Genomic DNA, 27408 nt, shown 5'->3' with positions numbered 1-27408 from the left:
AAGGTCAGAGTGATCTTTCTGAAACTTTCCTCTCAGTTTGCTTAAAATGTTCACTTTGCTTAAAGCTCTATAGACTCCCCGTCCGCTAAAGCAAGGTTTTAAGTTTTCCTAAATGGAACTCTTAGGTTCAAAAATAATCACCTTTGTTTGGAAACTCAATAAATTGCTTGGAGGTTGGGAAAGACATAGAGCTCTGGAGAAGGGTTTGAAAACCACAGATCTACACAACCAAGATCAGTCTCCTCCGCCAGGCAGACAGGGTCTTCCGTGGTCTGTTCCCTCTGGCCTCACCCCTCCCCGCTCCACCTTCCCAGCAACATCAGGCTGGGTGCCAGCCCACACAGCCGCTGCTTTTCACTTCCAGGCCTTCGCGGGTATTGTTTTCTTCACTGGTATTGCCTAAAGGCCCCCACCACCCCACCCACTTCTCCTGTGTTTGCCTTCCCCTGCTGACACACATGCTTGAACATCTGATCCAGGCTAGGTTAGGCAGCCCTTCTTTGTGCTCTATGATGCCCCTTGCATGTCCCTGTCACTGCGCCAGCCACACTGTATTTTCACCTGTGTATGCCCCACTGAACAGGAAATGCCAACTAGATTGGGAGTCTCCTGACAGGATGAAGAAAGGTTGTAGGAAAGATAAGCATTGATCTCCTTACCTGTTGGAGCTTTTTACTACATATTTTTGCAAGAAGGCAGGGAAATTTTTTACTGGGGAGTGTCTTTTCTGAGACATTATCTTTGCTGCTGCACCTTATATATCTGTGTATTCCATGCCCCCAACACACAGTGCCTGGCACATAGCAGGTGATCAGTAAGCACATGTTGAATGAGGGTGAGTATCAGATGAGGTGGCTTCTAGAGGCTGCTTTAGGCAAAGATCAGAAATAGCTGCCTCATCTGAAAAGAAGGAAGAGCTAGAGAGTAGCTGCAGTGGTAGAATGATTCCATTAGAGGCAAAAAGCATGGTTTAGCAATATGTAGATTATTAAAATCATTCTTAGGACAAACTAAACTTGGATAGTGTTTGGTCCTAGAAAAAGTGGGCAAGTAAAATCTGAGTCATGTTTTGGAGGGGGAAACGGGTCACTGTTTGAGATTTCCATCTTTAGACCATTCCTTTGGCTGACTACAAATCTCCCGTTTGGTCTTAGAGATTACTAAAACACTTCAGAGATCATGAGTTATAATATATTCAAGGACTGAAATAAGCATTTCTCTTTTCAGACTCCCAAGAAGAGTCACCAGAAATCTCTGAGCTTTTCTAAAACTACACCAAGAAGGTTCTCTCATACACCACAAACTCCACTGTATACTCCAGAAAGGCTGCAGAAATCCCCTGCAAAAATGACCCCTACAAAGCAGGCAGCTTTTAAGGAGTACTTAAAAGACTCCTCCTCACCTGGCCATGACTCACCATTGGATTCAAAAATTACTCCTCAAAAACGACGCACCCAGGCAGGAGAAGGTACCTCTCTTGAAACGAAGACACCAAGAACTCCTAAGAGGCAAGGTACTCAGCCGCCTGGGTTTTTGCCAAATTCTACTTGGCCACATTCGATGAGTTCCAGTCCAGAAAGCCCCTCCTGTCCAGCCCCACCAACTTCATCGACTGCCCAGCCCAGGAGAGAGTGTCTGACTCCCATCAGAGACCCTCTCAGAACACCTCCGAGAGCAGCAGCCGTCATGGGCATGCCTCAGAATCAAACACACCAACAGCCCCATGTCCTCAGAGCTGCTCAGGCAGAGGAACCAGCCCAGAAACTACAGGATAAAGCTATCAAAACCCCAAAAAGACTAGGGAATTCAACTGTGACTTCTTCCCCACCTGTTATGCTAAAGAAACTATTTACCTCTCCTTTATGTGATGTTTCCAAGAAGAGTCCATTTAGGAAATCTAAAATAGAGTCTCCTTCACCAGGAGAACTGGATTGGAAAGAGCCCCAGATGTCACCCAGTGTAACTGCAGCTCTCTCCTGCCCTGTTCCCTCAACTCCCCCTAAACTCTCACAGAGAGCTACATTGGACACTGTCCCTCCTCCGCCTCCTTCTAAAGTTGGGAAACGGTGTAGAAAGACCTCTGATCCCAGAAGGAGCATCCTGGAGTGTCAGCCTGATGCCTCCGCTACTCCTGGGGTTGGCACAACTGACAGTCCAGCTGCCCCCACAGACTCTAGAGATGACCAGAAGGGACTGAGCCTCTCTCAGTCTCCTCCTGAAAGACAGAGCTACCCAGGCCCTGGTCTCAGGAGTGACTGGCATGCATCCTCTCCTTTGCTCATTACAAGTGACACAGAGCATCTCACTCTCCTCAGTGAAGCCAAACACCGTGGCATTGGTAACTTGAAAAGTAATGTCTCATCAGTGGAAGAGGGTGAGGGGCTAAGGACAGCAGATGCTGAAGAGAAGTCTTCTCTGTCTCACCCTGGGATTCCCCCATCTCCTCCTTCCTGTGGGCCCGGCTCTCCTCTGATGCCTTCCTGTGACATGCACTGTACCACAGACGGGAGACAGTGCCAGGCTTCAGCACAACTAGACAACCTGTCGGCATCAGCTTGGCATTCCACAGACTCTGCCAGCCCACAGACCTATGAGGTTGAGCTGGAGATGCAAGCTTCTGGTCTTCCCAAACTTCGAATTAAAAAGATAGACCCCAGCTCTTCGTTGGAGGCTGAGCCCCTCAGCAAGGAGGAGAGCTCTCTGGGAGAGGAGAGCTTCCTCCCTGCCCTCATCATGCCCAGGGCCAGCAGGTCCTTAAGCAAACCTGAACCCACCTATGTGTCACCCCCCTGCCCTCGCCTCTCCCACAGCACGCCTGGCAAGAGTGGGGGACAAACCTACATCTGCCAGGCCTGCACCCCCACCCACGGCCCTTCTAGTACCCCCTCTCCATTTCAGACAGATGGGGTTCCTTGGACACCATCCCCCAAGCACAGTGGGAAGACAACTCCAGACATAATTAAAGACTGGCCCAGGAGGAAGAGGGCGGTGGGCTGTGGCGCCAGCTCCTCTTCTGGGAGGGGTGAGGTCAGTGCAGACCTTCCTGGGAGCCTGTCACTGCTGGAGTCAGAGGGCAAGGACCACGGCCTCGAACTCAGCATCCACAAGACGCCCATCTTGGAGGATTTTGAGCTCGAGGGAGTGTGCCAGCTCCCAGACCAGTCACCTCCCAGGAACGGCATGCCTAAGGCTGAGGAAGCCTCCTCCTGGGGACAGTTTGGGTTGAGTTCCAGGAAGAGAGTCCTGTTGGCCAAGGAAGAAGCTGACTGTGGAGCCAAAAGGATCTGTGACCTGAGAGAAGATTCAGAAGTTAATAAGAGTAAAGAGAGGTCTCCAAGTTGGAGTGCATGGCAGCTCCCCTCCACCGGAGACGATGAGGTGTTTGTTTCCGGTGAGTTTGTTTTTGAAACCCACTTACCTCGTGGTTTCTTTTGGTCAGAGTGCTTGACAAGGAGGCACTTGGGAGTTGCTTCTTGGGAGGCCTGGTCTTCTGGGTTGGGGGTCTGGGGATGCTGCTCTTACCATGTGGGTTCTCTTTAGGCTCCACCCCACCTCCCAGCTGTGCCGTACAGAGCTGCCTCTCTGCCAGTGCCCTTCAAGCTCTGACTCAGTCTCCACTGCTGTTCCAGGGGAAAACACCTTCTTCTCAGAGCAAAGACTCCAGAGGTAATATTTATTGAAAGTCTAGGACCCTTTCTTGTGGGAGACTCTCTGAATTCATCAGGGTTGCCAGGCAGCTTGATTCTAGAGGAGCTCTGGAGAGTGCAAAGTGTGGGATAGGTGACTTCGTGCCTACAGTGTCATGTGTGCCCTTTCCAGAGAAACTCCACATTAGAACTTGTGTGCATGTGAACAGAAGCCCCCTCAAAATCCTACTAAAATTCCTTGGTCCTCTTGAAGATGGTGATAGTTGTGGGCTTGCCGCAACATACTGCTCATCTGTAGTCTAAGAATCTGAACGGGAAGGTGTTCTGAGCAGCATGAGTGATAGGCCTGTTTAGAGCTAGTTCCCCACAGCGGGTTTATCCCCATGTTCTGTACATTCGGTGGGACACAGTACTGACTGTAGTTATAATCAGCCTTCAGACTCTAGGATTCCCCTTCCCCTTCCAAATCCTATTCCCAAAAGAACAGGATTTGGCCTGTTAACTGCCCTGGTTAGCAATGTTGCTTTCTGCTGCTAGAATCAAAGGGGGAGTGCAGGAGGAGGGGACCTTCCGTGGTTCAGTTCCCTCAAGACCATGGTATAAATCATGCAAAACAGCATAACCCCAGAGATCTGAGACCTAGAAAGAATGTACAGAATATTAACCTGAGGGAATTCAAACCACAGGTACTTTGCATTTTCAGAGCTGCTTCTTGCTGCCAGCACAGTGCATAGCTATTAAAGGCAGGAGCCTTCTAAAAAGTGTAGGTACCATTTCTGCAGGACGAGTGAACCTCCAAGCAGTGCTGATTTTCTTAAAGTCTGTTTTTGTGTGAACCCTCTGCAATTTAAGCCCATTTTTTTGATTCGGTCCTCAGTGACTCCTGCCTGCTAAGCCTTTCTACCTTCTTCTAGATGAGGATGTGGATGTACTTCCCTCCACTGTAGAAGACTCTCCTTTCAGTCGCGCATTCTTCAGGAGGCGCCCCATCAGCAGAACTTACACACGGAAGAAGCTCTTGGGAACCTGGCTGGAGGACTTATAGCCACAAACACTACTGAGCCCAAAAGATGAAGGAGTCAGCCAGGACCCTATGGGTATAAAGAAGTTGGAGGCCTGGTCCCAAGCCTCTTTTGCCATGGTCAGTGTTCAGATTGCCATTAGAATGCCTTAGGGTTTTCTAATTCCCCTCATGGATCCAATCCATCTCCTGGCCCTGCCCCTTGTTGGGGAAGTTGCAGGAGGTGGATGGCAATGTAGTTGGTGCTATAACTCAGGCAGCCTGGGAGTCAGGAAGCCAGACAAGGAATCTCATTCCAGCTCCACCCCAATCATGGCCTTGGCAAGTCAGGGGGCCACTCTGCCTCATTTATGCAAATGGAGAAAGGAGCCCTCCCTGGGGTCCCTTGAGCTGCTATAAGGCCGAGCTGCTGCAACACAGGCAGCGCATTGTAAACTGTGAAGCCATATATGTGAAACTGAAGAGTGTATTGGGTAGCAGAAGCTGTTTTTTGCCTTCCCTGTGTAACAATAAAATCATCTCTAGTGATTGAGCACTCAGTACGTTTATGTTTAATGTTGGGCCTGAGGTTAACTGTGACCTTGGTCCAGCTCGAGTGGCTTCTGGAGCAGCCACATTTCAAGGACTGTCCAAGAGTCAGCCAGTTCATGGCACAGGCCTCGCCCATTGCCCACTCCTGGGGAGACCATCACCTGGCTCGCCATTTCCACCGAGAGTGCCCCACAGACCCGCTGGACCAGCCTGCTGCCGGGTCCTGGCCAGGGGTCCGGCTGACTCTGAACTCTATCTCCAGAAAGCATTCAAGCCTATTGTGTTCCCAAATCTGATTCCTTCTATTGTCTTGTAAATCAAACTCTAAGTGAAAACTTCCCATTTCTCCCTTCAGAGATTTTATTAAATGTTTTTTTAAGATCCTAAAAATGTGCTACGTCTCCCAGTTTCCCCTATATACATAAGACCATTTAAACCACAACCTGGTTGCCACCAACCCTTTCATGATGATTCTTGGCCAAACCACAGAACTACAAGCACATCCATTTACGCCTGAAACCAGAATTGTCCTGAGACTCGAGCAAGACACAAGGCAGGCAGCAATTGGGTACCACAGCTTTAAGGAAGTAAGTGGTGGGAATTTGCATATTTTTTATAATGAGGGTCCAGTTCTTTTGGGCCATGACCCAAATTTGTTGATCCCAATGAGTGTCGAGATGAGGGCCTGGATTTAGGGTGCGCAGTAAGGACTGTCCTTCACAGAAGCAAAACAGGCAGCTGCCCCTTTCAGCAGGATCAGGTCTCCCTCCAAGGCAGGGTCTGCCCCGAGGGCTTACAGGGGGTTTTTCCGGACATCAATCATCCCCGGGCTGGCTCGTCGCAGTTCCCGCCGAGGCTTGGACAAAGGCCCAAAGTTCCAGGGCAGGCCTGCCTCACCCACAGGAAGCACCCGCCCCACCAGGGGCTCGGCCCCCTCCCGCTGCCTCAGTTCCTCGGGGGATCCCTGCTCCTCGCCACACAGGCTCGAGCGTTTCCAGGTCAAGGGTAAGGGAGCGTGGACCAAGTCCCGCGTCTCCTCCCGGGTGCGGGGGGCCCCCTCAGTGAGGGGGTACAGCCAGAGAAGCTCGGGTGCCGGGTGGAGCTCATCTTCATTTCCAGGAGCCTGTCTGCCCTCCGAGCACAGGCTCCTCTTCTCCCCGCCTGTCATGGAGAATAACATGTCCTCATCAGAAACAGAGGTGGCAGCACCTTCCCGAAGCCCTAGCTCCCAAGTGCCCCAGCACAATAAGCAACCTGTGAATTGAGCCAATAAAGGCTCAAGGGAGAGTGGTCTCTAAGCTTTCCCCAAAGAAAGGGGACAGGCCTGACTTCAGAGTGCGGTGGGGCAGGGCTCAGTGATGGCGACGAGGAGTTACCCCTGCTGTGGCCTACAGTGTTCACACCGCCGAGTTTCTGTTTCAGTTCCTGGTTTATCCACATGTAGCGGCCCAGATCCTTCTCCAGAGCTTGAATCCGGGCCTCATACTGCCTCCTGCTGTCTGCTAACCCTTCACTGAGGTGGTCTAGAGTGGAAGGGCGGAGGAGAGGGTGCTGAGGGCCTGCAGGTGGGTAGGCGGCCAGGGCTGTGGGGGCGGGGGCTGTGCGTGGGGTGGGGGCCTGGCCACCAGGGCTGTGGGGGTGGCTGTGAGCCCCAGAGGCTGGGGGGAGACGAGGCGAGGGGAAGGGGAGGAGGGGGCGGGGGGGGGCGCAGGAGGACGGGGGCCAGGGGGAGAGGTGGGGATGGAGGGGGCGGGGTTGTGAGCCTTGGGCCGGGGCTGTGAGCGGTAGGCTGGGGCTGCTCACCTCGACTCTGCTGCAGGAGCAGCTGCATGTTCTGCTCGTGCTCCTTCTGCTGCAGGGTCAGCTGGCGGTCCATCTCCAGGCGCTGCCGCTCCAGGGCCACCTCCAGCCAGTACACCAGCCTCTGCTGCTCCTCCAGCTGCATCTCCAGTTCCGAGAAGGCAATCTGCTGCTGGTGCTGCTCCTCTCGGAGCGTCACCACCTGTCCCAAGACCCAGCCAGGCTCAGCCCTCACCATGACCCCTCTTCATCTGGCTAATCCTCAACCACAGACACAGTGTTGGCACACTTGCCACCACAGCACTAAGAAATCACCAGGGTCTTCCCTGCTGAACCAAGACTTAGCCTCAGACACCTTCTCAACAGTGCTCTAGTTATCTTCCAACGATCAGAGCTGGCTCTCACCTTATCTGCTGTCTCTTGCCACCAACCCTTTCCTAACCACACACCACGGAGCTGGCAGAGCCTCAAGCTGTGGGATTTCATCTAGACCAACCTCAGCACTATGGACATCTGGGACCAGATAATTCTTGGTTGTGGGGGCCTGTCCTGTGTGTTACAGGATGTTCAGTAACATCCCTGGCCTCCACCCCCACCACTATGACAACCAAAAGTATCTCCAGCCATGGCCAAATGTCACCAAAGGGCAAAAACATCCCCTACTGAGAGCCACTATTGTGGCCATGGACTACCCTGAGGTGAGCCAATCAAAGCAGAAGTGGCAGGGTAGGAAACTGGGTCTGTTTCACAAGTAAAATAGGCTTTAAAGTCAGGCGGCCCTGGAGATGAGTTGGTCCTGATTCTGTCCCCCAGTCTGGGAGGAAACAGGATATCCGCTGGAGCAGCTGCCATGAGACAGCTCCCCACCGTGCCGCAGGAGGAGGAGGTGGGGGCCATAGGCTGGTGGCCCACCTTGTCAAAATACTTGCAGAGGAGGGCTCTGGTCTCTGAGGATGAGAGGTAGCTGAGCTTGGCCATGAGGTTCATCTCGCACTGGGACAGCAACGAGGCTGAGGCCCGAAGCACCCGCTGGCGGCATGTGATGGCCTCATTCTTATACTCAATGGCGGCATCCAGGGCCTCGATGGCCTCATCCAACTGGAACAGCGTCCGCTCCTCCTGCAGGGACAGGGGCATGCATGGAGGAACAGCACCCACTGCCTGAACGCTGAAGTCCTGGGCAGACACGCAACAGCCAACACGTAGCCACAACTGGGCCTTAAGGGTCCCCTCGTCCCAAGGGCAGAGTCAGCGCATCGAGAGGTGCCCCCTGCTCACTGTCACAGCCCTGACCCCAGGGTCAGCTGGGGCCACTGCTCAGAGGCAGCCTGCTCAACTGCAAGCCCCTGTGAATGATCTACATTCAGGAAGCTCAGAGCACCCTAACCAAACAAAAGGCATGGTTGGGACAGCCATGGAGGCACCACGGTGTCTGCTGGGTAAGCTTCTACAGATGGGGATACATTCTAAGAAATGCATCATTAGGTGTTTTCGACATCATGCAAACATCAGAATGTACTCACACAAACCTAGATGGTATAGCCCACCACACACCTAGGCCACAAGCCTAGAGAGCATGTGACTGTACTGAATACTGTAGGCAGTTGTTAACCGTGGTGAGTATTTGTGTATCTAAACATAGAAAATGCACAGTAAAAATGCAGTATTATAATTTTCTGGGAGCACCAGTGTATTAGCTGTCTGTTATTCACCAAAATGTCACACAGCACATGACTGTAGTCACATAGGCCTTCTCTCTGCTCAGGGAACACAGATGTGTGGGCATGAGGTACACTGAGTATGCTCCTGACACTCTATCCACACACAAAGCCAAGACGTGCGGGCAGGTACTCGAATGCAGCACAAGAGTCGGGGCTCCAGCCAGAAGGGAGCTGAGGGATCATCACGGCCTGGCCCCTGTGTTCCAGCCAATGAGGCCAAAGCAGGGGCAGAAGGGCCAGGCCAGCCCTCCCCAGCCCCCACCTCCACCTAACAGTGCAAACTTGGGTCCGCTCACAGCAAGGCCCAGCACCCGCAGAGGGCTGGAGCAGGGACTGAGGAGAGCAGACAGGCAGATGATGGTAGCCAGAGGCAGAGGCTGAGGGGCTGAGCCAGGGGGCCGCAGGGTACCTCGGGGGACAGCAGGCTCCCCTGCCTCAGCTTGCTGTCGATCTCCAGGCGCTGCTTAAGCAGCGAGTCCTTCTCCTGGCGCAGGCTGTCGATCTCCCTGCGGATCTGCTGCTGGCTCTGTGCGCTGCCCTGCCGCAGCTGCCCGCTCTTCTCGGACAGTTCCTTCTCCAGGTGCTCCAGCCGGCTGGACACTCGCACGATATCCTCATTGAGGGCCTGGGGGCAGAATTGCCAGGGATTAGAGAAGGAACAGGCACTGTCCTCACAGGGTGACAGAAAGGGCCAGATGCTAAGGAGGAGCTGGGTCCTTCCCTCAAGAAACCAACACTCCAAATGTTCTGCTCAGCAGGGAGACCAGACTTAGTTCACAGAAGCTCCAGGAGGTGGGGCTAACGGGACCAGAGCATTCCCAGAGGGGCACTCAGAGATGGTGAGAGGAGGATAAGGACCAGAGGGACGTGGCCCTCCTGGCAAGAAGGGGCAATGGGTAAGGGTGGGAGGAATGACCTGTCACTGAGATGACCGGACTGGACAGTGATAGGAATTGGCCAAGCCCCAAAGGCTTTTCTGGGAGCCAGATGCAGGAGGAAGTGAGGGCTCTCCTGGCCGAGGGAAGTTATGGATCATCCAGTAGCACCCTGGATCCTCCTGGACATCAGAGAGATGCGTGCTGGCAGGAGCAAGGCTCCTGGCCTCTGCAGGCCTGGGACACCGGGCGTCTGGCCCAAGCCCCTGTACTGGAACAGGCCCTGCATCAGTGACTGCCATCCCCCTGCAGCCGTCATGGTGACGTTATGATCCCATCTGACAGAAGAGGATGCTGTGGTTCAGAAGCTGACCTTCCTGTTCTAGATGGAGTAATGATGCCAGGCGAAGAAGTCTCTTTCTACTTGGTTCTACCACCTTCCAATACCTGTACCTCCTCATTCTTCCTGCACAGGCCCTGAGTAGGGGGTTAATGAGTGAAATGAACTGGGGGAGGGACACTTAAAAGAGGTTCTTCTACGCATACATCTGTAACCATGTCATAAATATCCTGAAGCCCTACGGCTCATGGGGAGGCACAGGACAACCCAGCAGGACAGAGCTTTCTCTGTCTGGAACTTACCTGGCAGAGATACCACCTAGAAGAACCTCGCCTGTCTAGACCTCACCTGGCAGGGACATCACCTGGCAGGACTTCACCTGGCAGGTTTATCACTTGGAGGGACCTCACTTTGCTAGACCTCACCTGGCAGAAACTTACTTGGCAGGAACTCACCTGGCAAGATCTGTCCTGGCTGGACCTCACTTCACTGGACCTCACCTGGCAGGATCTCTACTGGCAGGGCCTCACCTGGCTGGACCTCAGGCGCTTGCTTTCCAGCCCTGTCTTCTCCTGCATCAGGGCCTCCTTCTTGGCCAGGATGGCCTCCCGCTTGTGGAGCTCCTCCCCAAGCTCCTCCAGTGCCCGCCGCTGCTGTAGCACCTTCTCCATCTCCTGGTCCAGCCATTTCTTCTGCTCCTCAATCTTCTAAGGAAAAGTAGCGAGGGAGGGAGGGAACTCAGGGCCCACCTCTGGCTTTGTCAGCTGCCACTCAAGGTTCACTGGGGAGAAAGGTGCACCCACCAGCCAGCCCCCAGGGGAGCCCTGGGTGCGGACGAAGCCTGGCCCCACCTGCTGCTGCTCCAGGCTGACCACAGAGCCGTTGCTGCCACTGCGCCTCTTCCTCTGAAAGGCCGCGATCTCTTCCGTCTTAATCTTCAGGATCTTCTGCTGCTGCTCATGCTTCAGCTCCAGCTCCTGGGTGAGGAGCTCAGTGGGCAGGGCTGTTTATGGTGCCAGCATCTTACCAGAGCCTGCCACCGATCCCAAAGCCCCCAGGAGGCCTGCCCACTCCCAAGACGGCCCTGTGGAGCGTCCCCCAGACCCATCCCACACAAGTCTCCCTGGAGACTGGCAAATAGACACAAACACTTAGAAATAAGCCTGTGCCAGTCACTTCATATACCTCATCTCACTGAAGTCTCACCCTGGCCTTGAGTTTCCTGTAACACTCCGCATTTTCAGATGAAAAAACAGACTCAGGCTAAGTGACCTGCTTTCTAAGGTCACGTAGCTGTGGGTGGCAAACCCTACCTGGGCTCCCCTGGCTGGGCCACCAGCTCAGCCTACTGGCCTGGACAGAGGGTCCCTGCCCTGCCGTGAGCCTGACCTTGACGCGGTGCTGCCGCTTGCTCATCTCTGCCTCCAGGCGCCGCTTCTGCTCTGTCTCCTCGCGAAGCCGCCTCTGCAGTTGTCCCTGCTGCTGCCGCATGAGCTGCACGTTCCGCTCGAGCTCCTGCAGTCGCTTCTCACTCTGGGCCGACAGTGACACCAGCCGCTCCGTAGCCTGCTTCTTCTCCTTCAGCACCTGGGACCCACACAGTCTTCACTGGGCCATGCACAGGGCTACTGCAAGCCTGCCATAGTGCTTGTTGAGCTGGGCACTCAACAAGGGCAGGCAGGACCAAAGGACTCATAAATGGACAGAGGGACAGATAGAGGGCAAACGGATAGGTGGGTGATAGACCAATAATAACAACAAAGGCCGGGTGTGGTGGCTCATGTCTGTATCCCAGCACTTTGGGAGGCTGAGGCGGGTGGATTACTTAAGGTCAGGAGTTTGAGACCAACCTGGCCAACATAGTGAAACCCTATCTCTACTAAAAATACAAAAATTAGCTGGGCGTGGTGGTGGGAGCCTCTAATCCCAGCTACTCAGGAGGCTCAGACAGGAGAATCACTTGAACCCAGGAGGCAGAGGTTGCAGTGAGCTGAGATCGTGCCACTGCACTCCAGCCTGGGCGACACAGCGAGACTCTGCCTCAAAAAATAATAATAATAACAGAATACTAATAATGGTAAATACTATGACATTCACCATGCACCAGGCACCATACTAAGAGCTCTGTGTATGTTAAATGATCCTAACGAGCCTACAAAAAGTGTAATTATAATTATCCCTATTTTACAGATTAGAAAACTGAGGCAGAGAAGTTAGGAAACTTGACCAAGGACACATAGCTAGGAAGTGGTATAACTGGGATTCAAAGCCCACGCTCTCAACCACTCCATGATACTGTCTCTTGGACATTTGAACTGAGAAAATAAGGAATGAATGATGGGTGGGCACCTGCAAGGATGGATGGATGGAAGGGTGGGAGGGACAGATGGCTAGGTGGGCAAGATCATATGAAGGTAAAAAAATAGGATAGACCAGGCACAGTGGCTCATGCCTGTAATCCCAGAACTTTTGGGAGGCCAAGACAAGTGGATCACCTGAGGTCAGGAGTTCAAGACGAGCCTGGCCAACATGGCGAAACACTGTCTCTACTAAAAAAAAGAAAATACAAAAATTAGCCAGGTGTGGTGGCACCCGCCTGTAGTCTCAGCTACTCAGGAGTCTGAGGCACAAAGATCACTTGAATCCAGGAGGCGGAGGTTGCAGTAAGCTGAGATTGCACCACTGTACTCCCAGCCTGGGCAACAGAGTGAGACTTGGTCTCAAAAAATAAAAAATAAAAAAAATAGGATGGAGACCATTATGGGCTGCATTGTGTTTCCCCAAAATTCCTATATGAAAGCCCTAACCCCCAGCACCTCAGAAAATGACTATGTTTGGAAAGAAGGTCTTTAGAGAGGCGATTAGTTTAAATGAGGACATTAGACTAATTAATTAGAGTGGATTAATTAGAGTGGGCCCTAATCCAATATGACCAGGGTCCTCATGAGAAGAGGAAGAGATACCAGGGCTGCAAGCAGACAGGGGAAAGGCCATGTAAAGACACAGCCAGGAGGTGGCCGTCTGCACGCCAAGGAGTGAGGCCTCAGGGGAAACCAGACCTGTGGACACCTTGACCTCGGACTGACAGCCTCCAGAGCTGGGAGAAAGTAAACTTCTGTTGTCTAAATCCCCCTAGTCTATAGAATTTTGCTATGGCAGCTGTAGCAAACTAAAACAGACAGAGAATGCATGAATTAACAAAAGGGGATGGAAATATACCTGCGGATAAATGGACAGGTGGTCGATCCACTGATAAAAGGCTAAATCAGCTAGACTCGGTGGCTCATACCTATAATCCCAGCACTTTGGGAGGCCCAGGTGGGCAGATCACCTGACGTCAGGAGTTCAAGACCAGTCTGGCTAACATGGTGAAACCCCGTCTCTACTAAAAATACAACATCAGCTGGGCACGGTGTCATATGCCTGTAATCCCAGCTACTCAGGAGGCTGAGACAGGAGAATCACTTGAACCCAGGAGGCGGAGGTTGCCGTGAGCCAGGATGGTGGCCCTGTATTCCAGCCTGGACAACAGAGTGAGACTCTGTCTCAGAGAAAGACTAAACCGATGCATGGGTTTGACGGACACATGGACCAACGGGTAGACAGACAAGGCAGTATGGGATGGAGGGGTAAGCGAATGGAGAGCTGGAAGGGGGACTGGGGGACACAGAACTGCATGCTACAGGGTAGGTTTCTTTAGATGTCCACCTTTCACCCTCTGGTTGGTCTCCCAGGGAGTCTTCAGGCAGGACCTGCCCCCCTGCCTCTACTATGTGTAAAGCCGGGTGGACCTCCGGCTTCTACACAATACCAGACTCACCCTGGGGGGCCAGGGCTGGAGCACAAGGTTCCACAGTGAACTTGGACCTCGGAGCCCACATGTCCTGGTCCCAAGGATCGCAGCCTAGGAGGCAGGAGTCACCCCAGCACCCCACCCTGAGGCCCTGAGACTGACCTGCACCTGGCTCTGGGCTGCAGCGACCCTCCTGCGGAACTCCTGGAGCCGAGACCGCTCGCCAGCATCCTGGGGCTCCTTGCCCTCGAGCTCCTGCAGCTGCCTCTGGCCTTCGCTCAGCTCAGCCCGCACCCGCTCTGCCTCCTGCTCCAGCTCCCGGATACGCTGGCTGTGCTGGCGGTTCAGGGCCTGAGCTGCCTTTCCTGGAAGAAAGCAGGACTGTGTCAGCACAGGCAGCCCTGCTCCACCAAGAGGGCAAGCTGTTTGTCCCCCTGGGAGGTTTCCCAGCCCTTGGACATCTGCGTGGGTTTCACCAAGCCTTTGTACCACCAGTACCACGGCTTACTTAATATTTTTCTTCAAATCAACTCTGATTTATTTATTTATTGAGACAGAGTTTTGCTCTTTTTGCCCAGGCTGGAGTGCAACGGTGTAATCTCGGCTCACTGTAACCTCCACCTCCTGGATTCAAGTGATTCTGCTGCCTCAGTCTCCCAAGTAGGTGGGATTACAGGCACACGCCACCACACCTGACTAATTTTGTATTCTTAGTAGAGATGGGGTTTCACCACGTTGGCCAGGCTGGTCTCGAACTCCTGACCGCAGGTGATCCACCCGCCTTGGCCTCCCAAAGTCCTGGGATTACAGGCGTGAGCCACCGCGCCCAGCCTCAACTCACCTTTTAAATGAGCCTCATCCACTGCAGCGACCCAAGGAAATTACACATTAATTAGTTTTATTTTTACCAAATGCATTCTAAAATAAATATATAACCTGAACCTGTATATAATTGAGCCTCTAGAACTAACTTTCATTTCCAGGAAATCTGGAGGACAAAAGAATGAGCTAAATTACAGCACAAAAAAAGCGAACAGACAAACCCCAAACGTGGGATTTGGGACATTTCACAGGATGACTGAGAGAAGGGAGACGTCAGAGACCTCAGAAACAAATATAGTTGGCCCTCTGCATCTGTGGGTTCCACATCCATGGGTTCAACCAACCATGGTTGGAAATTATATTTTTCTAAATAAATGGCTGCATCTGTACTGACCATGTATAGATTTTTCTTGTCATCATTCCCTAAACAATACAGTATAACAACTATTTACACAGCTTTTACATTGTATTAGGTATTATACAAAATCTAGAGATGATTTAAATCACTTCCTTTAAAGTGATTTAAAGGAAGATGTGGGTCAGTTACTGTAAATACTATACCATATTATTTACTAAACCCTTTTTGAGCATCCACAGATTTTGGCATTCACGGGGTCCTGGAACCAGTCCCACATAGACACCAAGTGATGACTGTATGATGTGTATGTGGAACAAGTTTGGAGCCTGATTCAAGCAATCCAGCTATAAACAGACACTGCTGATAATGGAGAGAATGTGCTTATGTTCTGGTCATTAAGAGGACATTAGTGCCAGGCGCGGTGGTTCATGCCTGTAATCCCAGCACTTTGGGAGGCTGAGGTGGGCGGATCACGAGGTCAAGAGATCGAGACCATCCTGGCCAACATGATGAAACCCCATCTCTACTAAAAATACAAAAATTAGCTGGTTGTGTTGGCGCACACCTGTAGTCCCAGCTACTCGGGAGGCTGAGGCAGGAGAATCACTTGAACTCGGGAGGCAGAGGTTGCAAGTGAGCCAAGACATGCCACTGCACTCCAGCTTGGCGACAGAGTGAGACTCCGTCTCAGAAAAAAAAAAAAGGGGGGACATTAGTTTCATTAGGTGTGCTGATGGTATTACAGTTAGGTTAAAAAAAAAAAGTTCATATTTTTAAAGCAGCACACTGGGAGGTATAGGGAAGAAAGGACATGAAGTCTGGCATGTCCTTCAAAATATTCAGCAAAGAAAAAAGGGAGAGGTAAAACAAATGTGGAAAAATCTTAGTAACTACTAAATCTGGAGGATGGGTATATGGGACCCACAGTACTCGTCTCATGTCTGGTTGAAAATATTTATGATGAATTTGGTAACAAATTCATTAACTATTAAAATAAAAACGCTCAACTGGCCACCGCCTAAAATTACCCCCTGTCCCCTCCTTCACTCATATCACCAGTAATAGACATAACACAATTTGGAGACACTCAGTCCTCCATGACACTCACTGTGTGCTCCCCAGGACTGAGAGATACTTTGCCCAGCACAATGGCTGAAACATTGCAGCCACTTGATAAAGAAGAAGTGCTGGGTGTAGTGGCTCATGCCTGTAATCCCAGCACTTTGGGAGGTCAGGAGTTCGAGACCAGCCTGGCCACCATGGTAAAACCCCATCTCAACTAAAAATAAGTTAAAAATTTAAAAATTAGCTGGGCGTGGCGGTGGGCGCCTGTAATCCCAGCTACTCGGGAGGCTGAGGCAGGAGAATGGCTTGAACCTGGGAGGCAGAGGTTGCAGTGAGCTGGGATCACACCATTGCACTCCAGCCTGGGCGACCAGAGCGAAACTCTGTCTCAAAACAAGAAAAGAAAAAGAAAAAGAAAAAAAGAAGTACTGCTTACTAAGAGCTATTCTAAGCACTTCACCTGAATTAACTCCCTTCACCCTCACAACACCCCTATTCAATAGGTACAATGACTATCCCCATTTTAGAGATAAAAAAACTGAGGCACGGAGGGGTTATGCTACTTGTTCAGGGTCACACAGCTGGAAGAGGCTGGGCTGAGTATCAAACCTAGGCCATCCGGCCCCCGCTCCTAACCACCTCATTGTTGAAATCCCTCTAGAACAGTGCAGAAGTAACGATGAGAAGTCCCCCTCGGGTGGGAGGCCCACCTGAGGCCCACCCCTCACCTGTGCGGACCAGCTCGCCAATGAGCTCCTCCTTCATGCGGATGTTGATAGCCAGCTCCCGGATCTTCTGCTGGGCCTGGGCCAGCCGCCACTCTGAGGCCGTGGCAGAGGGGACCTGGCAGGCCTGAACCCGGGCCTTGCTCCCACCAACTGCTGCAACAGGCAGCCTGTCAAGGTCGCTGCCCCAACTGACAGTGGGGGAGACAGAGGAGTGGAGGGCAGGGGCTGCCAGGGAGGGTGGGTGGACTGTCCCAAGGTGGCTGGCCCAGGACTGTGGAGGGGCAATGGGGAGGAGGCCCTCTGTGCACCCCACCCAGCTTACCTCTGGACCCTGGGATGGCTGCATCCAACTCTTCAAGGCAAAGCTCTGGGCCCTTCCTCTCTGGCAGAGTCCCTGGGCGGGCCCCCGCCCTCTGGCTGCAGTTGCTGATCCCATTTCTGGAGGACAGAAGAAGAAGGCCGTGCTCCTCCCCAACCCCTGCCCCAGCCTAGCCACCCCCAGGCCTGGAGGGAGGAAGAGAGGCCACCAGGATGGAAGCATCTCCCAGGGTCGATATAAACCCAGGATGTGAGTCTGGCAGAATCAGGAGTCTAGGGGCAGAGTTTTAGGAGGTACAGGGCAGCTGGGGGGCACAGAAGGCCATCCTGGAGGCTGAAGTCAGGAGGCCTGGGCCCACCCTGTATCACACTCACTCCGGTGAGACCTTTAGGCTCAGAGCCCACAGCTCTCCCCCAAGGGCTGGCCAGGGCAACATGAGGGCACCCTAGGACCCAGAGGCTTTCCCACTGCTGTCAGGAGAGGAGATGGTGGGACCCCCAGCCTGCCTAGCCCTGGGCCCTGATCAGCCCCTTGTCAGGTGGGGGCAATGGGTCCCACTCACCTGCGTAGGTGTAAGGTCCGCCTGGGCAGCTCCTCCTCCTCCTCTTCCTCCTCCGAAGCAGCTGAAGAGCCACTTCCCAGCCTGTTCACCTCAGTCAGCAACTCAACTCCAGCCTCCCTGCCATTTGTCACCTGCTAGGGGAGTGAGCCATTTCCCATTCCAAGTCATCGTCCCTGCGGTATACCCCGCCTTGCCTGCCCTCCTCACATCTCTGCCTCCTCAAGCCCTGCCTTACCTTCATGATCCAGCCCAAATGACCCCTCTGACAGCCTTCTGAATCTCAAGTTGGGGTGAAAGCTTCCTCCCTCCCCTCCCCTCCCGCCTGCTTTGGCTCCCATGATACCTGGTACTCCTCAGGTGACAATCTGCCCTTTCTACCTTGTGTACAGGTCATCTGCACCCAAGTCCTATCTCACCAACAATTCCCTGCCAGAGTGATGGGTGAACACGAGACTTCTGCCAACCCCCAGCTTTGAGAGCTGAGATGATCCAGGCCTAAAAGCCCCAGAAGACCCAGAACTTTCAGGCAGAGCAGGAGTAACCTTTGTCCAAATAAGGCTCGCCACGTGGAAAAGTGAACTTGCAAAGAGAGCCATCCAAAGACAGAGCAAGTGGTCTGAAAGGTGATGAGCTCTCTGTCTGCAGAAGTGTGCAAGGTTTCCACCTGGTGCCGGAAGCCAGAACCCCCTCTGTCACCCCTCCTCATTCCAAGTGACCTTCAGCTACCCCAGGGATGCCCGATGCCACTGGACCCTTCTGAGAGGCCCAGAGTCATTCAAATCTTGGCTCTTCCTCTGGGGACATCTGAAAGCAGCCTCTCACATCTCACAGCCAGTCCCATGAAAACATGAGTGGTGGACACATGCCCCAGTGCCCCCTTCCTCTGCCCCGAGCTTGACCAGTCCAGCTGGGCCCACTGACACCCAGCCTCGCCCTCTTCTCACCTCTCCCCTCTGCTCAGAGCCAACTTCATCTCCAGGGAAGCATGCAGGGGGCACCATGCCCAGCACATGGTCGTGGGCACCCCCCAGGGGGGCTGTATGAGGTCGAGGCACAAAGGACCTGGGAGGCAGGCCATTCAGGAGCCCCGGGCACCCCCAGCCAGGCCGCACTAGCTCTAACCGCAGCCGCAGTTCCACCATCTCCTCTTGCTGCTCACGCAGCCGGTCGCTCTGCAAGACATAGTCCAGGTGCCGAGGGGGCATGAATGCCCCAACAGGCAGGAGTGTAGGAAACTGAGGAACAGGTCTGAGGCCACTCTACCACCTCTGGGCTAAAACTGAGGAGGGTCAAATACTCCTCTCCTTCCTTTCCTCCTCCCCCGACCCCAACAACTCTGTAGGAGTTCAGACTCAAACTCACCCCTCAGGTCCCATCACACTCCTATCCTGCCAGACCGCCACCTCCAACCGCCGCCACCAGAGGGCGCGAGGAGCAATGCTGACCTGGTTACGCCAGGTTCCAAGGTCCCCCGCTGTTGCCCCTGCAGTCCCCTCTTTCGTGCAAGCTCACACTACCCAGCAAAGTTGCCCTGCCTGGCAGTCCTGCACACCCACCTGCGCTGTTGTGATGCTCACCTCCACACTTTCGCTCATGTGCACCTCCTAACTCTACACCCCTACCCCGCAGTATCCCACCCTAACTCCCTCCCATCCTGAGAAACTCAGCTCTGCCTTCCCTCCACCCTCCTCTGGGGAGCCTTCCCTGCACTGTGAAGCGGGCGCCGCACCTGCAGTTTGTACTGCTCCATGGCGTCCTCCAGCGCAGCCAGAAAGTCTCGGTTCTCCTCCTCCAGCCGCGCCACCTGGTTCTGCAGGGTCAGCAGCTGCTGCGCCCCCTCATCCTCCTATAGGGCAAGGAGAGGGGCTTCAGAGGCGGGGATTGACAGGGCGAGCTGGACACCCGGCCTCTTCTTATCTAGCCCTGCTTCCAACCTACTCTTCCAAGCCCTGCCTGCAGTGGGAACTCCAGACCCACTGGTGGGGAGGGCACCCCAGACGCCAGCTGGCCTGGGTGCCCTCTGCAAGCCATTTGGGTCATCTCTTGTAATTATCCATCGTATTTGTATTAATAATATCACCACTATTATTAGGAACAATTTACTGCGTCTTCACCAGCATGCTAGCCACATGTGACACCCTCAGCCCTTACAACATCCCCACTAAGAGACAGAGGAAGTCCTACGGTTGTCCCTATTTTACAGCTGGAGACCTGAGGCACTGTAAAGTTAAGGAAGTGAACACGGTAATCAGCAGAAGTGACCGAATCCCTAATGTGCCCTGCCAACGGGCAGGAGGCAGGAGCACAGCTGCTGTCTGAAGACCCTCTTCCTTCCTCTCCACCACTCCCCCCTGCCCACAACCACAACCTGTCCCTTGGTCACCTTTCGCCCGCCGGCCCCCTGCGCCGCCTGGCCCTCGACGGAGGCGCTCTCGATGCCGCTGTCGGGCCCGGAGGCAGAGCTCAGGGCGCTGCGCTCACCCTCGACCACGCACAGCCAGTCGCGCACCTTGCGGGCGGTGGCGCCGGGCAGCCCGGGCTCGGCCTGCAGCTCACGCAGGAGGTTGTAGGCGGCGTCGGTGCAGGCTCGGTAGCGCGCGCACTCGGCGTCCAGGCGCATGGCGGCCCCAGCGGAGGCGGTGGCTGGGCCCGGGGCGCGCCGGCCGCGGTGGATGATGCGGGTTTCGGAGCGGTGCCGTGGCGGCCCCCGCGCGCCGCTCACCGCCTCTTCAGGTGGCCGCTCGGCCTCGGGCCGCCAGTTGACCGTGGCGCGGTTGCGGATGTTCTGGGCGCGGCTGGCGTAGTTGAGGGTGTTGAGGGTCTCGTCGAAGTCGGAGGAGGAAGGGCTGACGCAAGCGATCATCACCGTCTTGGCATTCCCACCCAGCGAGTCTTTGAGGATTCTGAGGGCGCGAGGGGGAGGCTCTCAGAGGCCCTGACACGCCAGGCCCAGGGCCCGCGGGCCAGACCCAGGACCGGCTGGCTCCTGGCACGGCTCCCCGTGGGAGGAGACCTGGGAATACCTGGGCTTCCACCCCCAGTGGCGTGACACTCCCCGCCTCCCCGGCCCCCAGGCCACACAGGAGCCAGGGGGCAGCTCACCGGGTGATCTTGGAGTCCCGGTAGGGGATGTGGCTGCCCCGGCGCTGAGGGTCCCCCAGGGCGCTGATGACGTTGCCCAGCGCCAGGAGGCTGCTGTTGATCTGGATGCTCTCCTTGAGCCGCTCGCCGGTGCTGCCCGTCTTGAGCACCCTCTCTGAGCCCGCCAGGTCCACGAAGTGGAACTTGGAGACGAGCAGCTGGCCCTGGGCGGGGCGGGGCAGGCGGCTGGGGATGCGCCCACGCTGCTCCAGGGTCACAGTGAAGACAGTGTGTGAGCGGCTAGACAGGCGGTTGAGGTGCGTGGCTCCCGTGTGCCGCGCCGCGTTGCCCATCTCCAGGAGGCTCAGCACCTCGTCCAGGCCCTCCACGTCCACCTCCTTCACCCCGCACAGCACTGCGGGCACAGAAGGCCGTGAGCCCCAGGGCAGGGGCCGCCAGACTGACCAGCCAGGAGGGCAGGCAGAGCAGAACTAGCCCCAAACTTGCCCTTCCTGACCCACCACTCCCTCCCCACGCCCACAGGGTACTGCCCTTCCTAGTTCGGGCTTGAGGGGCTCTGGCTTCCCACTGGCCCACCTCAGTGCCTCTCACTCTGGGTATAGAAGCAGTACTGAACTCATTGGAGACAGGAAGCTAGAGCAAAACCTCCCAGGGCTTGGGTTTTCCATGAGGAGTTGCCATTCCCAGACAGGTAAGCACCCCACTCCAAGCAGGTGAAGCCTCCCTAAACCCCTCTCCATCAGTGCAGGACCCAGGAGTTCCTCACCAACATTCCCATGCTCATCTTCCCGGAGCTGGATGTCACGGCTGGCAGTGCCCACCTCGAGCAGGTCCCGGAACTCCTCCTTGTACACTTCCAGATAGGACACATGCACCAGACAGTCAAGCAGGTCATTCTCATCGATGAGCTTGAAGGCCTCGGCCATGGCCCTCGGGACAATGCCCTGCTCATCCTCGAGGAGGGAGGCTGGGGAGACACCGCAGGGCCTCCTGCCACTTCAGCCGGACATGGCCCAAGTCCCCCAGGCCCGCAAGCTCATAGGCCCCTGCCAGAGCTGGAGGATGGTGCTCTCGGATGGAGAAGACAGTGGCCAAGGCCAGGATGGGACAGGTGGCCTGAGCTAGGCCATGCTCCAGTGTGGTCAGGCAGAAATATAAAATTTAAGAGTTGGAAGCAACCTCTCCTGATTCAATCAACCCCTTTCATGATGTAAGCATCCCCTTCACTGCATCCTCAACAGATTATCAAATAACCTTGCCTTGATTACTCCTAATCCATGCCGTTATCTAAAGGGCCTCCTAAATTTATCCCAAGGAAATAATCAGAGGAAGTTCAGAACAGCACTCTTCCTCATGACTTCAAAAAATGCAAACATCCTAAGTGTCCATTTGAAGATCAAACAGGAGATCTGGCCAAATCATCTTTTTTTTTTGAGACAGAGTTTTGCTCTTGTTGCCCAAGTTGGAGTGCAGTGGCGTGATCTCAGCTTACTGCAACCTCCACCTTCCGGTTTCAAGAGATTCTCCTGCCTTAGTCTCCTGAGTAGCTGGGATTACAGGCATCTGCCACCATGCCCAGCTAATTTTTATATTTTTAGTAGAGACAGTGTTTCACCATGTTGGCCAGGCTGGTCTCGAACTCCTGACCTTGTGATCTGCTGGCCTCGGCCTCCCAAAGTGCTGGGATTACAGGCATGAGCCACCGTACCCAACCAACTATTTTATATTCACAATGGAATGCCAGGTAGCCCATTAAAAAGTTGGATTTTTTTTTTTTTTTAAGAAACAGAGCCGGGCGCGGTGGCTCAAGCCTGTAATCCCAGCACTTTGGGAGGCCGAGACGGGCGGATCACGAGGTCAGGAGATCGAGACCATCCTGGCTAATACGGTGAAACCCCGTCTCTACTAAAAAGTACAAAAAACTAGCCGGGCGAGGTGGCGGCACCTGTAGTCCCAGCTACTCGGGAGGCTGAGGCAGGAGAATGGCGTAAACCCGGGAGGCGGAGCTTGCGGTGAGCAGAGATCCGGCCACTGCACTCCAGCCTGGGTGACAGAGCCAGACTCCATCTCAAAAAAAAAAAAAAAAAAAAAAAAAAAAAGAAACAGGGTCTTGCTGTGTTGCCCAGGCTGGTCTCCCAACTCCTGTGCCCAAGCAATCCTCCCACCTCAGCCTCCCAAAGTGCTGGGATTACAAGTGTGAGCCTGTGTGCCTGGCCTAAAAATTTAGATTGAAGAATATTTAATAATACAGAGAAATGTTCATGATACATTATTTTTTTGTTGTTGCGTTTTTGAAATGGAGTCTCGCTCTGTCGCCCAGGCTGGAATGCAGTGAAGCAAACTTGGCTCACTGCAAGTTCTATCTCCTGGGTTCAAGCAATTCTCCTGCCTCAGCCTCCTGAGTAGCTGGGATTACAGACCCCCACCACCATGCCTGGCCAGTTTTGTTTTTTGTTTTTTTGTTTTTGCGACGGAGTCTTGCTCTGTCACCAGGCTGGAGTGCAGTGGCGAGATCTCGGCTCACTGCAACCTCCGCCTCCCAGGTTCAAGCGATTCTCCTGCCTCAGCCTCCTGAGTAGCTGGGACTATAGGCATGCACCACCACGCCCAGCTAATTTTTTGTATTTTAGTAGAGACGGGGTTTCACCATGTTGGCCAGGATGGTCTCGATCTCCTGACCTCATGATCCACCCGCTTCAGCCTCCCAAAGTGCTAGGATTACAGGCATGAGCCACCATGCCCTGCTCAGTTTTTGTATTTTTAGTAGAGACGGGGTTTTGCCATGTTGGCTAGGCTGGTCTCAAACTCCTGACCTCCGGTGATCCACCCGCCTCTACCTCCCAAAGTGCTGGGATTACAGGTGCGAGCCACCACGCCTGGCCAATGATACATTGTTAAGAAAATCAAACAGGACACAAAAGAATGTGTATAATATAATCCCATTTTTGAAAAGTAAAATAATTTTCCCAGACAAACTGGAATGCTAACAGGGCAGGGGATTTCTGAAAGGCAATTATCAAGTACCTTTTATTTCGTGCATGTGTTTTGCTGTATTTTCCTAATTTTTTTTACGACAAAGTATGTTTCTGTAACTGCTATGGTCTGGATTTGTTTATGCTCCCCAAAATTCTCATGTAGAAATCCTCACCCCCAATATGATGGAGGTGGGGCCTTTGGGAAGTGGGTGGGGAGAGCCCTCATAAATGGGATTAGTTCCCTTGTAAAAGAGAGCTGAGAGTGACCCCTTCTGTGTTCTACCATGTGAGTTTAGAGAAAGAAGGTGGCTGTCTGTGAGGAAGACGGCCCTTCAATCTGCTGGTGCCTTCATCTTAAACTTTCCAGCCTCCAGAACTGTGAGGAATACATTTCTGTTGAGGAGCCACCCAGTCTATGGTATTCTGTTATAGTGAAGGGAGCAGAGCAAGGCAGTAACCTGAGAGAAAGCAGCTTGTGTTACTTAAAACGGGACACTTCCTTCAGTTGGCCCAAAGGATCTTTCTCGAAACTGCTCCAGAGCCTGGCTGAAGCACCTTGCAGCCCTGCTGTGCAGCATCCAAAGCATGCCTCTTCCAGGACACACGGCCCCCGTTCCCAACTGCTCCAGCTAGAACACAGATTCCTGACCTTCCCTAGCCAGCCTGACAACCTCCAGAGACATGCCACCTTCCTGTACCCTTCCTCTGCTGAGGTCCCCAGAGCCAGGCAGCATGGCGCCATCTCTATGGAGGTGAGAAGGCCACTCACCTCCAATGACTCTTCCTTCCTGCCCTGCCTACCCCACACACATGGCTGGTCCCAGCCTGGGCCACAGATCTCTGTCTAGGAAATCAACTCTTCCTCCCCCAGCATCCCCACCTTTCACAGGGACAGGCAGCAAGAGGACAGGGGCAGAAATCCAGGAAGGAACTAAGGCTCCTTAAAGTGGGCAAAGGCCCCGAGCAGGGTCACTCACCCACACTGGCCTCCCCCATGGTGTATGTCTTCCCTGAGCCCGTCTGACCATAGGCAAAGACGGTGGCATTGAAGCCCTCGAAGAAGGCCTCAAGGAGGGGCTGAACACAGGCCTGGTACACGGCCTCCTGCCCGGCATCCTCGGCCAGCACCACGTGGAAGCCAAAGTGTCGGTCACGGCCCAGGGTGATGCGGCCAAGCCCTGGCTCCACCTGCAGGCAGCTCTGATGCCCGTGCAGCAGTTCCTTGGGCAGCAGTGGTCGAACTCGCAGGGCAACCCGCACTGGGGCCTCCTCAGGCCCTGGCAGCCTCTGGGCCTCCAGCCCCATGCTGAGGGAGGACTGCTCTCGGCCCTGTGGAGAGAGAAAGAAGCCCTGGCCATCAGCACTTGTACTCCAGGAGCTAGACTCACCCTGCAGGGGACTTGAGCCAGACCCTGCAGCTCCTGACCTTGGAGGGATTGGGGGGAGGGTGGTCAAAGTTCAGAACATCCCCGTGTCCAACCTGGTGCTCAAAAATTGCAAGGGTCATGACGTATATAATCCCCCTAAGTAACACGTCATGGCTCCCAGCACTGGCGAAATGAGGCCCTAACTCCTGCACTCCAGTGTTTCAGCTGCGTTCTTCCCTATGGCCCAATCTCCTAGAATAACGCACACACACGGCACCACACCGCACCAGGGAACTCCTGTCCCTAACACCCACTGGGTTTACCACAATCTCTGTCTTTGTCAAGTCACCCACATCCCCTGCCCCGCCTTCTTCAAAAAAGTCAACAGATCCTTCAAGACCAAGCTCTCACCACCAAATCCTGCCAAATACATCTCCTAAATATCTCGCAGGTTCACCTGCTCCTTCCCATTCTGTTGCCAAAGCCCTAGTCCTGGCCACTGACACTGTGCCAGGATGACTTTGAGCAGCCTTCCCCTGGTCTCAGTCTCCCTGTCCCCTCCCGCAGGGTAGCCAGGGACAGCTTTCTTTTTCTTCTTGAGACAGGGTCTCTCTCTTTCACCCAGACTGGAGTACAGTGGCATGATGACTGCTTACTGCAGCCAAGACTTCCCAGGTTCAAGTGATCCTCCCACCTCAGCCTTCAAAGTAGCTGGGACCACAGACACGTACCTGGCTAATTTTTATTATTATTATTATTATTATTTTGTAGAGACAGTCTAGCTATGTTGTCCAGGCTGGTCTTGAACTCCTGGGCTCAAGGGATCCTCCCAAAGTGCGGTGATTACAGGCATCAGCCACTGCACCTCAGGGGCATCTCTCAAAATGCAAATGCAATTATTTCACTCCCTGCCTAACCTCAACTCTCCAAAAAAAAGGCTCTCCACTGCCTTGGGATTCAAAATATTAAGGGAAAAAAAAAAAAAAAAAAAAAAAGACAAGGCTTAAATCAGGCCCTGCCTCCCTGGATTACTCACCTCCCACACCCCAGGCCTTTCCTTGCCGCCTCTCTCTGCCTGCAACGGCTAGGTGTTACCCAAGCCTCCTCATCCCTCCCAGCTAAGGCTGCAGGCACCTTCTTCTTCAAGCAGCCACGGAAGCTCCCCTTCTCTGTGACCCCACCACGACACGCACACAACCCCCAGTGCTGTTCCACCCGCCCATGACCACTCTAGTGCAACTGCAGGTTACTACCCGCTTCTCTCCCCCACCTCCCAGACCAGGAGCTGGAAGGCGGGGACCCTCTGGGTCCACTTTGCACTTCATCACCAGCGCCCAGCACAAGGTCCCACGCTGCCCAATAAATAGTGATGGATAATCTTCATCCAAGGAATTTTCCCCGCCCTCCCTCCTCCTACAGCGTTCTTCACCCCCACCGCCACCCCGGCACTTCATTCTTTACCCTTTAACCTCTCTCTCAGCACAGTAACCTCTCATTAATTCAATCACCCGGCCCCTATTGGGCGCCCGATCCTGGGCACACAGCGGTAAACTCTGCCTCGCAACACCGTGGGGGCCTTCGCGCACCCCTCCTCCGCGTGAGCATTCCGAGCCCGGTGCAGTCCCGGCTACCGCGCGCCCCTGCTCTCCGCACAGCGCTACCGCTCCGAAGGCGCTCTGACATCCCCGCAGGCGCAATCCGGAGCTAGGGTAGGGCAGCCGGGGCTGGAGGCGGCGGGGCGCGGGACCGAGCTCCCGGAAAGTTGGAAGAAGTGATTACAAATGGGGACCCGACTCACGCGGCCTCGGCCCTCGCACCCCCTTGCAGGCCCGGGATGCCGGCGTCAGCCCCCAGATGTCGGGAAGAGGGCGCCGGCCAGTCCAAGGAAGAGCTTCCAGGAGGCTGGGGAGCCAGGGTGCTGGGCTCCTCATGCCGGCTCAGGTCTCCCAGGCGTGCCGGATCCCAGGGCCACCAGGCCTAGGCCTGCGCGAGGAGGGAGCGCGCGCCTCCCTCCACCCACCCGGTCCTCGCCTCTAACCCGCTCTCGGGCCCACACTCACCTGCCTGGGTGCGAGCGCCGTCCCGGGCCAGGCAGTCAGGCTTCGATCCCCACTGCGGCGCGCTCCGATGCCGTCATCGGGACCCCCGCCCCCCAAACCAGCCCTCCGCTCACCCGCAACTCCGCCCGCCGGGGCTCTCGGGGGCGGAGGCGCGAGCCGGGTGGCGTCGCGGAGTCGGCCCGCAGACAGGGCGGGCGGGGCCCATGCGGAGGGCCCAGGCCTGGAGAGTGTGAAGCATCCTCATGATGGCATCGACTTATTTTCTAGAATGTGTCTCCAAACTGAACTCCAGACCATCCTGTCCTCAGCCCCGAGTCACCTT

At 54.5% G+C, this 27408-nt stretch overlaps 2 protein-coding genes across 7 annotated transcripts in view; one reads left to right on the top strand and one right to left on the bottom strand.

The window, feature by feature from the left end:
- Window positions 1-5589, top strand: part of TICRR (TOPBP1 interacting checkpoint and replication regulator) — a 54293-nt gene extending 48704 nt beyond the window's left edge. For both annotated transcript variants that reach the window (XM_037987699.2, XM_037987698.2), the window contains exons 20-22: window positions 1228-3391; window positions 3541-3666; window positions 4562-5589. In XM_037987699.2, the coding sequence (XP_037843627.2) occupies window positions 1228-3391; window positions 3541-3666; window positions 4562-4692 (2421 nt within the window). In that variant the 3' untranslated portion in view covers window positions 4693-5589. The remainder of the gene's footprint in view (window positions 1-1227; window positions 3392-3540; window positions 3667-4561) is intronic.
- Window positions 5536-27408, bottom strand: KIF7 (kinesin family member 7). 5 transcript variants are annotated; one of them, XM_007990356.3, is made up of 19 exons: window positions 27087-27408; window positions 24637-24988; window positions 21451-21651; window positions 20685-21078; window positions 19966-20485; window positions 19312-19428; window positions 18527-18754; window positions 17583-17716; window positions 17024-17139; window positions 16702-16854; window positions 13891-14093; window positions 11325-11522; window positions 10787-10912; window positions 10466-10642; window positions 9130-9345; window positions 7912-8118; window positions 7003-7201; window positions 6576-6722; window positions 5536-6360 (listed from the first exon to the last, which is right to left on the bottom strand). In XM_007990356.3, exons 2-19 carry the CDS (start codon window positions 24962-24964, stop codon window positions 5993-5995), a joined length of 4032 nt encoding a protein of 1343 aa, XP_007988547.3. In that variant the 5' UTR covers window positions 24965-24988; window positions 27087-27408; the 3' UTR covers window positions 5536-5992. The 5 variants fall into 5 exon arrangements, with proteins under 5 accessions (XP_007988547.3, XP_007988549.3, XP_007988551.3 ...); XM_007990358.3 differs by having other exon boundaries at window positions 16702-16851; XM_007990360.3 differs by having other exon boundaries at window positions 17583-17713.

Source organism: Chlorocebus sabaeus, chromosome 29 (assembly GCF_047675955.1).
Source record: "Chlorocebus sabaeus isolate Y175 chromosome 29, mChlSab1.0.hap1, whole genome shotgun sequence".
NCBI classification, from domain to species: Eukaryota; Metazoa; Chordata; class Mammalia; order Primates; family Cercopithecidae; genus Chlorocebus; species Chlorocebus sabaeus.
The sequence above is the reverse complement of the archived record's forward strand: the minus strand, read 5'-3'. Positions and strand labels throughout refer to the sequence as shown.